General features: G+C 38.3%; 1 protein-coding gene across 4 annotated transcripts in view; it reads left to right on the forward strand.

Moving 5' to 3' along the window:
- SNAPC1 (small nuclear RNA activating complex polypeptide 1) overlaps nucleotides 1-13,718 on the forward strand; it is a 43,061-nt gene that overhangs the window by 11,873 nt on the left and 17,470 nt on the right. For 3 of the 4 annotated variants that reach the window (XM_058739263.1, XM_058739261.1, XM_058739264.1), the window contains exons 2-7: nucleotides 600-759; nucleotides 914-1,054; nucleotides 1,927-2,031; nucleotides 4,784-4,942; nucleotides 6,539-6,607; nucleotides 7,363-7,425. In XM_058739263.1, coding sequence (XP_058595246.1) covers nucleotides 607-759; nucleotides 914-1,054; nucleotides 1,927-2,031; nucleotides 4,784-4,942; nucleotides 6,539-6,607; nucleotides 7,363-7,425 — 690 coding nt within the window. In that variant the 5' untranslated portion in view covers nucleotides 600-606. Of the gene's footprint in view, nucleotides 1-373; nucleotides 457-599; nucleotides 760-913; nucleotides 1,055-1,926; nucleotides 2,032-4,783; nucleotides 4,943-6,538; nucleotides 6,608-7,362; nucleotides 7,426-13,718 lie in introns of all 4 variants that reach the window. The other variant, XM_058739262.1, reaches the window with a different exon arrangement.

A 13,718-nucleotide genomic window follows, 5' to 3' on the forward strand; every position in this document is an offset into this window, starting at 1 on the left:
ATACTACAGTATTTTGCATTCTTTTAGTGTATTTATTATTTGAAGATCCCAGGCTTTGGGAGTATAGTGAAGTCTGCTTTTCTACCCTGCTCCTTCTTTACTTTGGTGAGCTTTGTCCTGCAGAATTGGGAGGAGGGTGTGGGTTCTATTGTATTGTGGTTCTTTAACTTTTTCACCTAGGTGTCTCAAGGACTAATGAGGTGTAGAGTATATCCCTGAGAGTATTGGGGAAAATCTCCGTTGGATATTAGAAGGCATATAACTTTTGTATTTTAGTCTGTAATATAACCATGGTTATTTTAGTTTTTAAAAATGTTTTAAATTCTTAACCAGGAATAATTTGTAGCCCCTCCCCCTTTGCTCCCCTATTCAGCAAGTAAAGTTGATGCCTTAGGAAGATGCATCCTGTTTCCCGAGTGCATGTCTATTCCTCAGTGTAAGAAGCACAGCAGAAAAGTAAGTTTTTGTGCTTGAATTGTGAAAGGATCAGATGTGGAATGCCCGTCCAGTTTCTAGTAGCTGCTAGAATATACCTCTTCTAATTTGTGTTCATTACTGGTTTACTTAGAGTCATAATTTATTTTCTCTTTGTTTTCTAGTGGTAGAATGAGAAATTTAGAAAAGAACATGTTTACAAAAGAAGCATTAGCTTTGGCTTGGCAATATTTTTTACCGCCCTACACCTTCCAGATCAGAGTTGGTGCTTTGTATCTGCTGTATGGATTATATAACACCCAACTGTGTCAACCAAAACAAAAGGTAATACTTGTTGTTTTCCCTCAGCAGAAATAGGAAACAGGTACAATATTTTTACAACAAACTGATTTAAATAGGAATGCCAATGTTTCTAAATTAAAATACATTAATGAAAAAAGATATACCTTTAGTAACTTTTTTACTCTCTTGTTTGTAGATTAGAGTTGCCCTGAAAGATTGGGATGAAGTCTTAAAATTTCAGCAAGATTTGATAAATGCACAACATTTTGATGCAGCTTATATTTTTAGGAAACTACGACTAGACAAAGCATTTCACTTTACAGCAATGCCCAAATTGGTATGTTATCTAAAATAGATTGTTTTTCAAAATGAGAAATTATGCTTCATTGTTCATAAAGTACCTCAGTCTCCATAAAGTAGAAAGAATATTATATAATTTCCAATACAATTAGAACAGTGTCTTAAAATAGGAGAAAATGCTTTCTGATTACTTTTTTTTGCAAACAAAAATTTAGTCTCTGCTTTTAAATACAGTGTGTTTCTAGATGCCATCTGTTAAGTAAATTGTTAGAATAGGAATTGAGATTTGGCATTTGCCATTTGTTTATTCCTTTATTCAGACATCAGAGAGATTACTGAAAGAAGACCAAGGAATTTTAAAGTCAGTTGGTGAAGAATTAATGTCCACTAATAAAATATGTTTCTTCAGTCTTATGATACTTGAAATATTAGATTAAAAGAGCACCAGGTCCTAATTCTGGATCTGACATCAGCTGGCCAATCATGTAACTTCTCTATCATTTGAATTTATAAGCATGTGGCATGGCATCTTAAAGGCTATTTTATTTTATTATTTTTTTAAATACTTTATTTTATCTATCTATCTATCTATCTATCTATCTATCTATCTATCAAAGAGGGCACAAGTGAGTGAGGGACAGAGAGAGAGGGAGAGAGAAAGAATCCCACGCAGGCTCCACACTGTCAACCTGGCCAAATTGGGCTCCAGCTCCCCTGAAGTGGGGCTCAAGCTCACCTGGTTTGGGGCTCAAACTCATGAACTGTGAGATCATGACCTGAGCTGAAGTTGGATGCTTACCCGACTGAACCACCCAGGTGCCCCTTAAAGGTTATTTTAAAAGTCTAATAGTCTTTGGAAAATGGATTATCTAAAAAAATATCCTTTAAAAGACATTCATTATCACATAGCTATCATATAGAATGAAGAAGAAAATTCAACGAGCTGAAGTTACAGAAGAATTTAAGGACCCAAATGATCGTGTAATGAAACTTATCACTTCTGATGTGTTAGAGGTAAATTTGTTTTTTATGCTCTTGAAATTAAAAAAAAAATGTTTTATTGTTAACTATATATCGAAGTTTTACCTTCATCTAGGGATACTGAAATTTTTTCTAATGATTTGAACCAATCATAGAATGCTTATTGTTTCTCTAAAGTATCAGATGTAATACACTCTAAATATATGAACATTTATGGAATAAATCTTGAAACTCTGTGAGAAGCAAAAAATATAGAAGACTGCCCTTGGACTTGGGATGTTTAGATTCAAATACTGAAGCCACCATTTATGTTTGATTTTAAATAGGTCATAAAACAAGAATTTAAAGTGACTTAATTTTTATTTTTTAACACTATGTATTTATTTCCTAAGTTGCTTTTTATAATGCTTATTTTAAAAGCCATTGAAAACAATTTAAAGCTGTTCTGATAAAACAAAAATATGAAATCAAGATTTATGGATAAGAGGCATAGTCTTAAAGCAGCTTTACCATCTAATGTATTTTGGTATTTTATTTGAGTTGTCAGTATTGAGAAAAATCATCTTTCACATGAATAAGTAGTGAGACTCCCAGAATTTTACATGCATGGAATAGCACTGCCCTGAGTTTGAAACAAAACCCATTTTTGGTTGTGGACTGATATGGTGGTAGAAAGTTAATTTTTTGTCAACATACCTTCTTAAACATGGTTTTTGATTTTACATTCTTTTAAGAAGTAAAGGTTCTGAAGGTGTTGAAATACAGGTTCCTTTGTTTGAAAATATTGTCTATGTCAGCAAACAGGTATGGAAGATTTTATATTTTATTTTTTTAAGTTTATTTTTATTTTGAGAGAGAGAATGAGTGGGGTAAGGGCAGAGAGAGAGGGAAGGAGAGAATCCCAAGCCAGTGCCACACTTAGCATGGAGCCCGAGGTGGGGCTCGATCTCACGACCATGAGAACATGACCTGAGCCGAAATCAAGAATTGGATGCTTAACCGACTGAGCCACCCAGGTTACCCTGAAAGATTTTAGAGAACAGAGCTGGGGTGATCAAAGGCATATCCTTTTAGGGTGATTGGGGAGGAGGGTCCAAAGGGCCAAGGTATGGAATGCCTATTCCTAGAAGCTTCTATGTGAAGTCATCATGATTTTTTGTGGGGTCTTTAACTTGCCACAGACCTGCTTTAAGAGCCTTTTCCCTCTGTTGACTCTGTTCATCCTGTTCTTGTGCAGTCTTTCACCTGTTCTCATAATAATCCTTACATTTAATACTTCCCTACGTTGCTTCTCCTGCCTGCAAATGCTATTAAGCCTACATGTCAGCAGACCTGAATTTGGGTCATGATTCAGCTACTCATTAGTTCTAGCTTTGTGGTTAAGGATGCATAATAAAATGAAGAGACTAGGATATTGAATCAGAACTTCTGATTTTTGTTGAGTCCCTTTGTTGTATACCTGAAACTAATATAACACTGTATGTTTACTATACTGGAATTAAAAAAAAAAAAAAAAAGTATATGGGGAAAAAGAAACTTTTGATTTTGAATTATAACTCTATTACTTAAATATGACCTTAAGCCAGTCATTTCTTTGTTTCTTTACTTCTACAATTATAATACAGTAGTGGCTATCATGTGTTGCGTGTTCAGCACATGCCAGGAACTATTAGGTGTTTTATGTCTGTTATCTCACTAATGATCATAGTAACCCTGCAAAGGAGGTGGTATTTTCCTGATTTCAAAAACAAGGAAACTGAGGTTCAGAGAAGGTAAGTAATTTGCATAAAGTAGGGTACAGTAAGGTACAGACACTGGATTTGAATGTCCAAGCCTATAAGGCTCCAAGGTGCATGTACTTTCTTTTATTTCTTAATCCTTTAACTTTGTATGTTGCTTTACATTTTATAGAACATGCCCACTTGTATAAGCTCACTTAATAGAGTTTACAGTGGGCTAGATGGCATCACTTAATTTTGTACAAATGTGGAATGTGATTCTCAGATTGAGGGATTTGCTCAAGGTCACAGTCTAGCAAATGACAGAACTCAGCCTCAAAACCGGGTCCAGCTAGTGGTCTTTCCTCTGTATTTTATTGCATGTAGTAAAATAATGGAATTCAGCACACTGCAAGCTGTACAAAGTTAGGGGCTCCCCATGTCTGGACAGTGTTCTCCTTTGAAGGTCCTGCATGAGTGAGCACTCAGCACTGCCCAGCAGCTCATGATTGTTTGAACAGATCCCTGTCAATGCCATCAAAACCTACTGGAAATGAATTGAGTAGCCTAACTTGGGGATGACTCGGGTGTTGCAGTGGTCATCTGTGATGGGAGTGTCAGTCGTTCTCTGCTGCTCTTTGAGCCAAGTCTCAATACTGGCTTTATCTGATTTCTGAAGTCTACCTGTAATGTGCTATCTTTCCCTTACCCCATAGACCTGCCCAACTGGCTGGAGGTTTCTGGGGAAGAAGGTCTAAGTGATGCCTCAAATGTTGTCATAAATTGCCTTCTATTTCTTTTAATCGTGGATCTTACTAGCGAAGTAATGATGGAGCTTATGGGGACAGGCACAGAGGCTTTGAGGTTTGTGAAGATTAGTGGATCTCTGTGGAGACCATTAATAAAGTTGTACTATTTGGGTTGTATGATTATATTGTTTTCAATATACTGTAGCTTATTTTTCTTTATCAACTTAGTCACTTGGGAGTGTCATTTTATTTTGTGTTGGTTTTGCCTTTAAGTTTCTCCCAAAAATTGAACTGAAAGATTCATCTTTTCACTTTTAGGAAATGCTGAATGTTCACGATCATTATCAGAACATGAAACATATAATTTCAGGTGATAAATCCAATCCAGACAAAGCCCTCAGCTTGATAAAGGATGATTTTTTTGACAATATTAAGAACATAGTTTTAGAGCATCAGCAGTGGCACAAAGACAGAAAGGTATGTGACCGCTTGTTTAATATATCACTGTTGTATTTGCATTCTACACTAATGGCTAGACAGGGATGATGAGGTTGAGAGGCAGTTTAGTTGAGTGGCTACATTCTCCTGGAGTTAAGATTTCGAGGGCTTTACTTTTCTAGGTCTGGCTTTGCCAGTTATCCGCTATGTAATGCTATTTAACCTTACAAACAGATTTTGTATGTCATTATATATATATATATATATATTTACACAATTATTAATAATAATTCTATAATACGTATTAAATAACATACATTATATATAATATCTATCTAACTTTAGAGGAATAAGTAATCTTGGTATACCATAGATTTATTCCAATCTTTATAATTTAGCATTTTCTAGAGGTTGCACACTGGCGGTCTTTGGGCCAAATCCTACACACAGGTGTGGTTTGTTTGACACAGTGTTGATCCTAAAATTGTTTTAAAATGTCAAAATAATTACTGGCACTTAAATATTTGTGGACTTCAGTTAAAATTCCAGACATCCAGCTTCTGTTAAAAATCAGTGGTTTGTAATAGTGGTCCCACTTTTGTGCATGGCAACAGACTGCTAGACCTGAGTGGTGGCTTTTTCCATTGTGAGAGGGCATGCTCTGCCTGCCTTGATTTATCCATTTACAGATCTCATCAGCACAGTTTAGTTTTACACAGTTTTACAGATTTTCAGTTTAGTTTTCTGATCCAGATACTGACACTGGAGCTGCCCATATTCCACAGTAACCTTTTCACCTAGAGAAACTTTTTACCCTGGAAACCTCATGGCCAGCCTTGCTGAATTTAGCTTTGAAATCACCACTCCATCTTATTTTAGTAAATACTTTTAGGAAAAAATAAAAGTAAAACATAAGCAATTTCTGATGACTTATTATGTGTCTGATAATGTATTAGTGTTTTCATAAATGCTAGATGGGAATTATTATTTTATATATTGTCTTTCAGAAAGATTGGTTGCCAGTTTTTGGCTTTTCATTATATAAAGGGATTTGGCTCAAAACTTAATTTTAGAAAAGATAAAGAAAGTGATGAGATGACAGTCTTGAGAAGAAGGAAAGAGTTTGCTTCCTCTACCCACATTTATTTTAATGAGAGACAGCACAGTTTAGAATGTTTGAATACTTCAAGTGTTACAAATGGGTTACACAAATGACCTAGGCAATCAATGTAAAAATCTATCGGAGTACTTTCTTATTGCCCTTTTTTTATACTACTTCTTTTTTTATAGCACCCTCTTTGAGTAAACTCTCTACTTAGCATTACTAAGACCTCTGAATACCTGAAGGAAAGGAGAATAAACCAATTTTCTTACTACTATATGAAATGCATGTTTTCCTTCCTTAGTTAGGAGGATTTAGGCATTTTATTGATGATTTTTAGTACTATTCTGAAACCTAACCTTGATCTTAATTTAATGTCAGGTGGTGAACCGTGCAGTAATAAGGTGAAATGATCGTTTAGTTTTGCAGTAATTAAAAAAATAAATGATTCTCATTGCTCTGAAATTATTTGCAATTGATTTTTAGTTAATTTGAATTGTAAATGTGTATATATAACTTTTGTGCTCTTCCAGAATCCATCCTTAAAATCAAAAGTTAAAGATGGAGAAGAAAAGAGAGAAGGAAATTCACAAGAATCAGAGGTCAGAGAAATTCACTATCTGATTGTTTGCGGGGCAATAGTTTGGTTAGTTTGTTTTCATTTTCTGTGTGGTTCTGTATACAAGTATTATGTATACAAGTGATTCTGTGTACAGGTATTATGACCCTTGGTATTAAAATGATTATCTCAGACAATCCTGAAACATCAGCTCTATGAAAAGTTAGTCTGTTTTTTCCTGGAAACCTTGTGGAAGACCACAACAAGTGTAAATTGGGAGTGAGGATGTTAAGAGTTTTTGCAGGGAAAGGGGAGAATGATGGTGGAAGGTGCTCTTAGTCCTTACACAGGGAAAGTAGGGTTTTTGAAATATGTCTTTTCTTATTTCCTGTCCTACTTTCAGCCAGTGTGGAGCTCTAGCTACTGTTTATTGCTTCCTGCCTCCAGGGTTTTCGTCCATCTTCGTGGATGAGACAGGAGTCATTTTGGGGCATAGGCAGAAGAGGAGGCAGATGAGGAGGGAGTGGCCTGATCACCAAGGCTTTCATTCATATAATCTTCATTAAATCCTGAATTTCAACAGTCAGTAGCTATGGAGATGGTGTTGTGGACCTGCTATGAGAATGTTGTCTGTGTTTATATGTCTTTGGTCAATATGTGTCCAAAAAATGTTAATTTCTTTTTACCATACCTTCTATCTCCAATCTTATTTCTGATAACAAATACCTGGGTATTCATAATTTCTTTTAATGTTTATGTGTTTTAACTTTTTCTCCTTCTTGTTTATTTTTTATCCAGAGATGTGAAAGGGCAGAATCCTTAGCGAGAATAAAATCAAAGGCCTTTTCAGTTGTTGTTCAGGTAAGTTCGTTCATTCTTTCTTTCTTTCTTTCTTTCTTTCTTTCTTTCTTTCTTTCTTTCTTTTTTTTTAAATTTTTTTAACATTTTTTAATTTTTTATTTTTTCAATATATGAAATTTATTCTCAAATTGGTTTCCATACAACACCCAGTGCTCATCCCAAAAGGTGCCCTCCTCAATACCCATCACCCACCCTCCCACCCCCCCATCAACCCTCAGTTTGTTCTCTTTTTAAGAGTCTCTTATGCTTTGGCTCTCTCCCACTCTAACCTCTTTTTTTTTTTTCCTTCCCCTCCCCCATGGGTTAAGTTTCTCAGGATCCACATAAGAGTGAACACATATGGTATCTGTCTTTCTCAGTATGGCTTATTTCACTTAGCATCACACTCTCCAGTTCCATCCACGTTGCTACAAAGGGCCATATTTCATTCTTTCTCATTGCCACGTAGTACTCCATTGTGTATATAAACCACAATTTCTTTATCCATTCATCAGTTGATGGACATTTAGGCTCTTTCCATAATTTGGCTATTGTTGAGAGTGCTGCTATAAACATTGGGGTACAAGTGCCCCTATGCATCAGTACTCCTGTATCCCTTGGGTAAATTCCTAGCAGTGCTACTGCTGGGTCATAGGGTAGGTCTGTTTTTAATTTTTTGAGGAACCTCCACACTCTTTTCCAGAGTGGCTGCACCAATTTGCATTCCCACCAACAGTGCAAGAGGGTTCCGTTTCTCCACATCCTCTCCAGCATCTATAGTCTCCCGATTTGTTCATTTTGGCCACTCTGACTGGCGTGAGGTGATATCTGAGTGTGGTTTTGATTTGTATTTCCCTGATGAGGAGTGACATTGAGCATCTTTTCATGTGCCCTGTTGGCCATCCGGATGTCTTCTTTAGGGAAGTGTCTATTCGTGTTTTCTGCCCATTTCTTCACTGGGTTATTTGGTTTTTGGGTGTGGAGTTTGGTGAGCTCTTTATAGATTTTGGATACTAGCCCTTTGTCCGATATGTCATTTGCAAATATCTTTTCCCATTCTGTTGGTTGCCTTTTAGTTTTGTTGGTTGTTTCCTTTGCTGTGCAGAAGCTTTTTATCTTCATAAGGTCCCAGTAGTTCATTTTTGCTTTTAATTCCCTTGCCTTTGGGGATGTGTCAAGTAAGAAATTGCTACAACTGAGGTCAGAGAGATCTTTTCCTGCTTTTTCCTCTAGGGTTTTGATGGTTTCCTGTCTCACATAAAGGTCCTTTATCCATTTTGAGTTTATTTTTGTGAATGGTGTGAGAAAGTGGTCTAGTTTCCATCTTCTGCATGTTGCTGTCCAGTTCTCCCAGCACCATTTGTTAAAGAGACTGTCATTTTTCCATTGGATATTCTTTCCTGCTTTGTCAAAGATTAGTTGGCCATACTTTTGTGGGTCTAGTTCTGGGGCTTCTATTCTATTCCATTGGTCTATGTGTCTGTTTTTATGCCAATACCATGCTGTCTTGATGATTACAGCTTTGTAGTAGAGGCTAAAGTCTGGGATTGTGATGCCTCCTGCTTTGGTCTTCTTCTTCAAAATTACTTTGGCTATTCAGGGCCTTTTGTGGTTCCATATGAATTTTAGGATTGCTTGTTCTAGTTTTGAGAAGAATGCTGGTGCAATTTTGATTGGGATTGCATTGAATGTGTAGATAGCTTTGGGTAGTATTGACATTTTGACAATATTTATTCTTCCAATCCATGAGCATGAAATGTTTTTCCATTTCTTTATATCTTCTTCAATTTCCTTCATAAGCTTTCTATAGTTTTCAGCATACAGATCTTTTACATCTTTGGTTAGATTTATTCCTAGGTATTTTATGCTTCTTGGTGCAATTGTGAATGGGGTCAGTTTCTTTATTTGTCTTTCTGTTGCTTCATTATTAGTGTATAAGAATGCAACTGATTTCTGTACGTTGATTTTATATCCTGCAACTTTGCTAAATTCATGTATCAGTTCTAGCAGACTTTTGGTGGAGTCTATCGGATTTTCCATGTATAATATCATGTCATCTGCAAAAAGCGAAAGCTTGACTTCACCTTTGCCAATTTTGATGCCTTTGATTTCCTTTTGTTGTCTGATTGCTGATGCTAGAACTTCCAACACTATGTTAAACAATAGCGGTGAGAGTGGACATCCCTGTCGTGTTCCTGATCTCAGGGAAAAAGCTCTCAGTTTTTCCCCATTGAGGATGATGTTAGCTGTGGGCTTTTCATAAATGGCTTTTATGATCTTTAAGTATGTTCCTTCTATCCCGACTTTCTCGAGGGTTTTTATTAAGAAAGGTTCCCGAATTTTGTCACAGGCCTTTTCTGCATCGATTGACAGGATCATATGGTTCTTATCTTTTCTTTTATTAATGTGATGTATCACGTTGATTGATTTGCGAATGTTGAACCAGCCCTGCATCCCAGGAATGAATCCCACTTGATCATGGTGAATAATTCTTTTTATATGCCGTTGAATTTGATTTGCTAGTATCTTATTGAGGATTTTTGCATCCATATTCATCAGGGATATTGACCTGTAGTTCTCTTTTTTTACTGGGTCTCTGTCTGATATAGGAATCAAAGTAATACTGGCTTCATAGAATGAGTCTGGAAGTTTTCCTTCCCTTTCTATTTTTTGGAATAGCTTGAGAAGGATAGGTATTATCTCTGCTTTAAATGTCTGGTAGAACTCCCCTGGGAAGACATCTGGTCCTGGACTCTTATTTGTTGGGAGATTTTTGATAACTGATTCAATTTTTTCGCTGGTTATGGGTCTGTTCAAGCTTTCTATTTCCTCCTGATTGAGTTTTGGAAGTGTGTGGGTATTTAGGAATTTGTCCATTTCTTCCAGGTTGTCCAGTTTGTTGGCATATAATTTTTCATAGTATTCCCTGATAATTGCTTGTATCTCTGGGGGATTGGTTGTAATAATTCCATTTTCATTCATGATTTTATCTATTTGGGTCATCTCCCTTTTCTTTTTGAGAAGCTTGGCTAGAGGTTTATCAATTTTTATTTTTTCAAAAAACCAACTCGTGGTTTCATTGATCTGCTCTACAGTTTTTTTAGATTCTGTATTGTTTATTTCTGCTCTGATCTTTATTATTTCTCTTCTTCTGCTGGGTTTAGGCTGCCTTTGCTGTTCTGCTTCTATTTCCTTTAGGTGTGCTGTTAGATTTTGTATTTGGGATTTTTCTTGTTTCTTGAGATAGGCCTGGATTGCAGTGTATTTTCCTCTCAGGACTGCCTTCGCTGCATCCCAAAGCATTTGGATTGTTGTATTTTCATTTTCGTTTGTTTCCATATATTTTTAAATTTCTTCTCTAATTGCCTGGTGGACCCATTCATTCTTTAGTAGGGTGTTCTTTAACCTCCGTGCTTTTGGAGGTTTTCCAGGCTTTTTCCTGTGGTTGATTTCAAGCTTCATAGCATTGTGGTCTGAAAGTATGCATGGTATAATTTCAATTCTTGTATACTTATGAAGGGCTGTTTTGTGACCCAGTATGTGATCTATCTTGGAGAATGTTCCATGTGCACTCGAGAAGAAAGTATATTCTATTGCTTTGGGATGCAGAGTTCTATAGATATCTGTCAAGTCCATCTGATCCAATGTATCATTCAGGGCCCTTGTTTCTTTATTGACCATGTGTCTAGATGATCTATCCATTTCTGTAAGTGGAGTGTTAAAGTCCCCTGCAATTACCACATTCTTATCAATAAGGTTGCTTATGTTTGTGAGTAGTTGTTTTATATATTTGGGGGCTTCCGTATTTGGCGCATAGACATTTATAATTGTTAGGTCTTTCTGATGGATAGACCCTGTAATTATTATATAATGCCCTTCTTCATCTCTTGTTACAGCCTTTAAAGTCTAGTTTGTCTGATATAAGTATGGCTACTCCAGCTTTCTTTTGGCTTCCAGTAGCATGATAAATAGTTCTCCATCCCCTCACTTTCAATCTGAAGGTGTCCTCAGGTCTAAAATGAGTCTCTTGTAGACAGCAAATAGATGGGTCTTGTTTTTTTATCCATTCTGATACCCTATGTCTTTTGGTTGGCACATTTAGTCCATTTACGCTCAGTGTTATTGTAGAAAGATATGGGTTTAGATTCATTGTGTTGTCTGTAGGTTTCATGCTTGTAGCGATGTCTCTGGTAGTTTGTCTCACAGGATCCCCCTTAGGATCTCTTGTAGGGCTGGTTTAGTGGTGACAAATTCCTTCAGTTTTTGTTTGTTTGGGAAGACCTTTATCTCTCCTTCTATTTTAAATGACAGACTTGCTGGACAAAGGATTCTCGGCTGCATTTTTTTCTGTTCATCATATTGAAGATCTCCTGCCATTCCTTTCTGGCCTGCCAAGTTTCAGTAGAGAGATCCCTCACGAGTCTTATCAGTCTCCCTTTATATGTTAGAGCACGATTATCCCTAGCTGCTTTCAGAATTTTCTCTTTATCCTTGTATTTTGCCAGTTTCACTATGATATGTCATGCAGAAGATCGATTCAAGTTACATCTGAAGGGAGTTCTCTGTGCCTCTTGGATTTCAATGCCTTTTTCCTTCCCCAGTTCAGGGAAGTTCTCAGCTATTATTTCTTCAAGTACCCCTTCAGCACCTTTCCCTCTCTCTTCCTCCTCTGGGATACCAATTATGCATATATTATTTCTCTTTAGTGCATCACTTAGTTCTCTAATTTTCCCCTCTAAAAATCCCCTGGATTTTTTAATCTCTTTTTCTCAGCTTCCTCTTTTTCCATAATTTTATCTTCTAGTTCACCTATTCTCTCCTCTGCCTCTTCAATCTGAGCCGTGGTTGTCTCCATTTTATTTTGCAGTTCATTTATAGCATTTTTTAGCTCCTCCTGACTGCTCCTTAGTCCCTTGATCTCTGTAGCAATAGATACTCTGCTCTCCTCTATACTGTTTTCAAGCCCAGCGATTAGTTTTATGACTATTACTCTAAATTCACTTAATGTTATATTGTTTAAATCGTTTTTGATCAGTTCGTTAGCTGTCGCTATTTCCTGGAGTTTCTTTTGAGGCAAATTCTTCTGTTTCATCACTTTGGATAGTCCCTGGAGTGGTGCGGAACTGCGGGGCACTTCCCCTGTGCTGTCTTGAATAACTTGCGTTGGTGGGCAGGGTTGCAGTCAGACCTGATGTCTGCCCCCAGCCCACTGCTGGGGCCACAGTCAGACTGGTGTGTACCTTCTCTTCCCCTCTCCTAGGGGTGGGATTCACTGTGGGGTGGCGTGGCCCGTCTGGGCTACTTGCACACTGCCAGGCTTGTGGTGCTGGGGATCTGGTGTATTAGCTGGGGTGGATCGGCAAGGTGCACAGGGGCAGGAGGGGTAGGCTCAGCTCGCTTATCCTTCGGTGATCCACTTTGGGAGGGGCCCTGCGGCACTGGGAGGGAGTCAGACCCGACGCCGGAGGGATGGATCCGCAGAAGCACAGCGTTGGATGTTTGTGTGGTGCAAGCAAGTTCCCTGGCAGGAACTGGTTCCCTTTGGGATTTTGGCTGGGGGATAGGCGAGGGAGATGGCGCTGGTGAGCGCCTTTGTTCCCTGCCAAGTTGAGCTCTGTTGTCCTGGGCTCAACAACTCTCCCTCCTGTTGTCCTCCAGCCTTCCTGCTCTCCGAGCAGAGCTGTTAGCTTATAACCTTCCAGATGTCAAATCCCACTTGCTGTCAGAACACACTCTGTCCGGCCCCTCCGCTTTTGCCAGCCAGACTTGGGGGCTCTGCTTGTCCGGCAGGCTGCCCCTCCGCCCCAGCTCCCTCCCACCAGTCCGTGTAGTGCGCACCGCCTCTCCGCCCTCCCTACCCCCTTCCCTGGGCCTCTTGTCTGCGCTTGGCTCCAGAGAATCCATTCTGCTAGTCTTTTGGCGGTTTTCTGGGTTATTTAGGCAGGTGTAGGTGGAATCTGGGTGATCAGCATGACGTGGTGAGCCCAGTGTCCTCCTATGCCGCCATCTTCCCCTCTCACCCCTTAACATTTATTTTTGAGAGAGAGAGAGAGAGACCGTGCAAGCAGGGAAGAGGCAGACACAGAATCCAAAGCAGGCTCCAGGCTCTGAGCTGTCAGCACAGAGCACTACGTGGGGCTCCAACTCATGAACTGTGAGATCACGACCTGAGCCAACTTCGGACGCTTAACCAACTGAGCCACCCAGGCGCCACAATACATGTATGTAGTTTAAAAAGTCTAATACTACTACAGAGCTCATATAACCCAGCAGTCTCCTGCTCCACGACTTCCACCCCGGAATTCCTAATCCAT

Source organism: Neofelis nebulosa, chromosome 7 (assembly GCF_028018385.1).
Source record: "Neofelis nebulosa isolate mNeoNeb1 chromosome 7, mNeoNeb1.pri, whole genome shotgun sequence".
NCBI classification, from domain to species: Eukaryota; Metazoa; Chordata; class Mammalia; order Carnivora; family Felidae; genus Neofelis; species Neofelis nebulosa.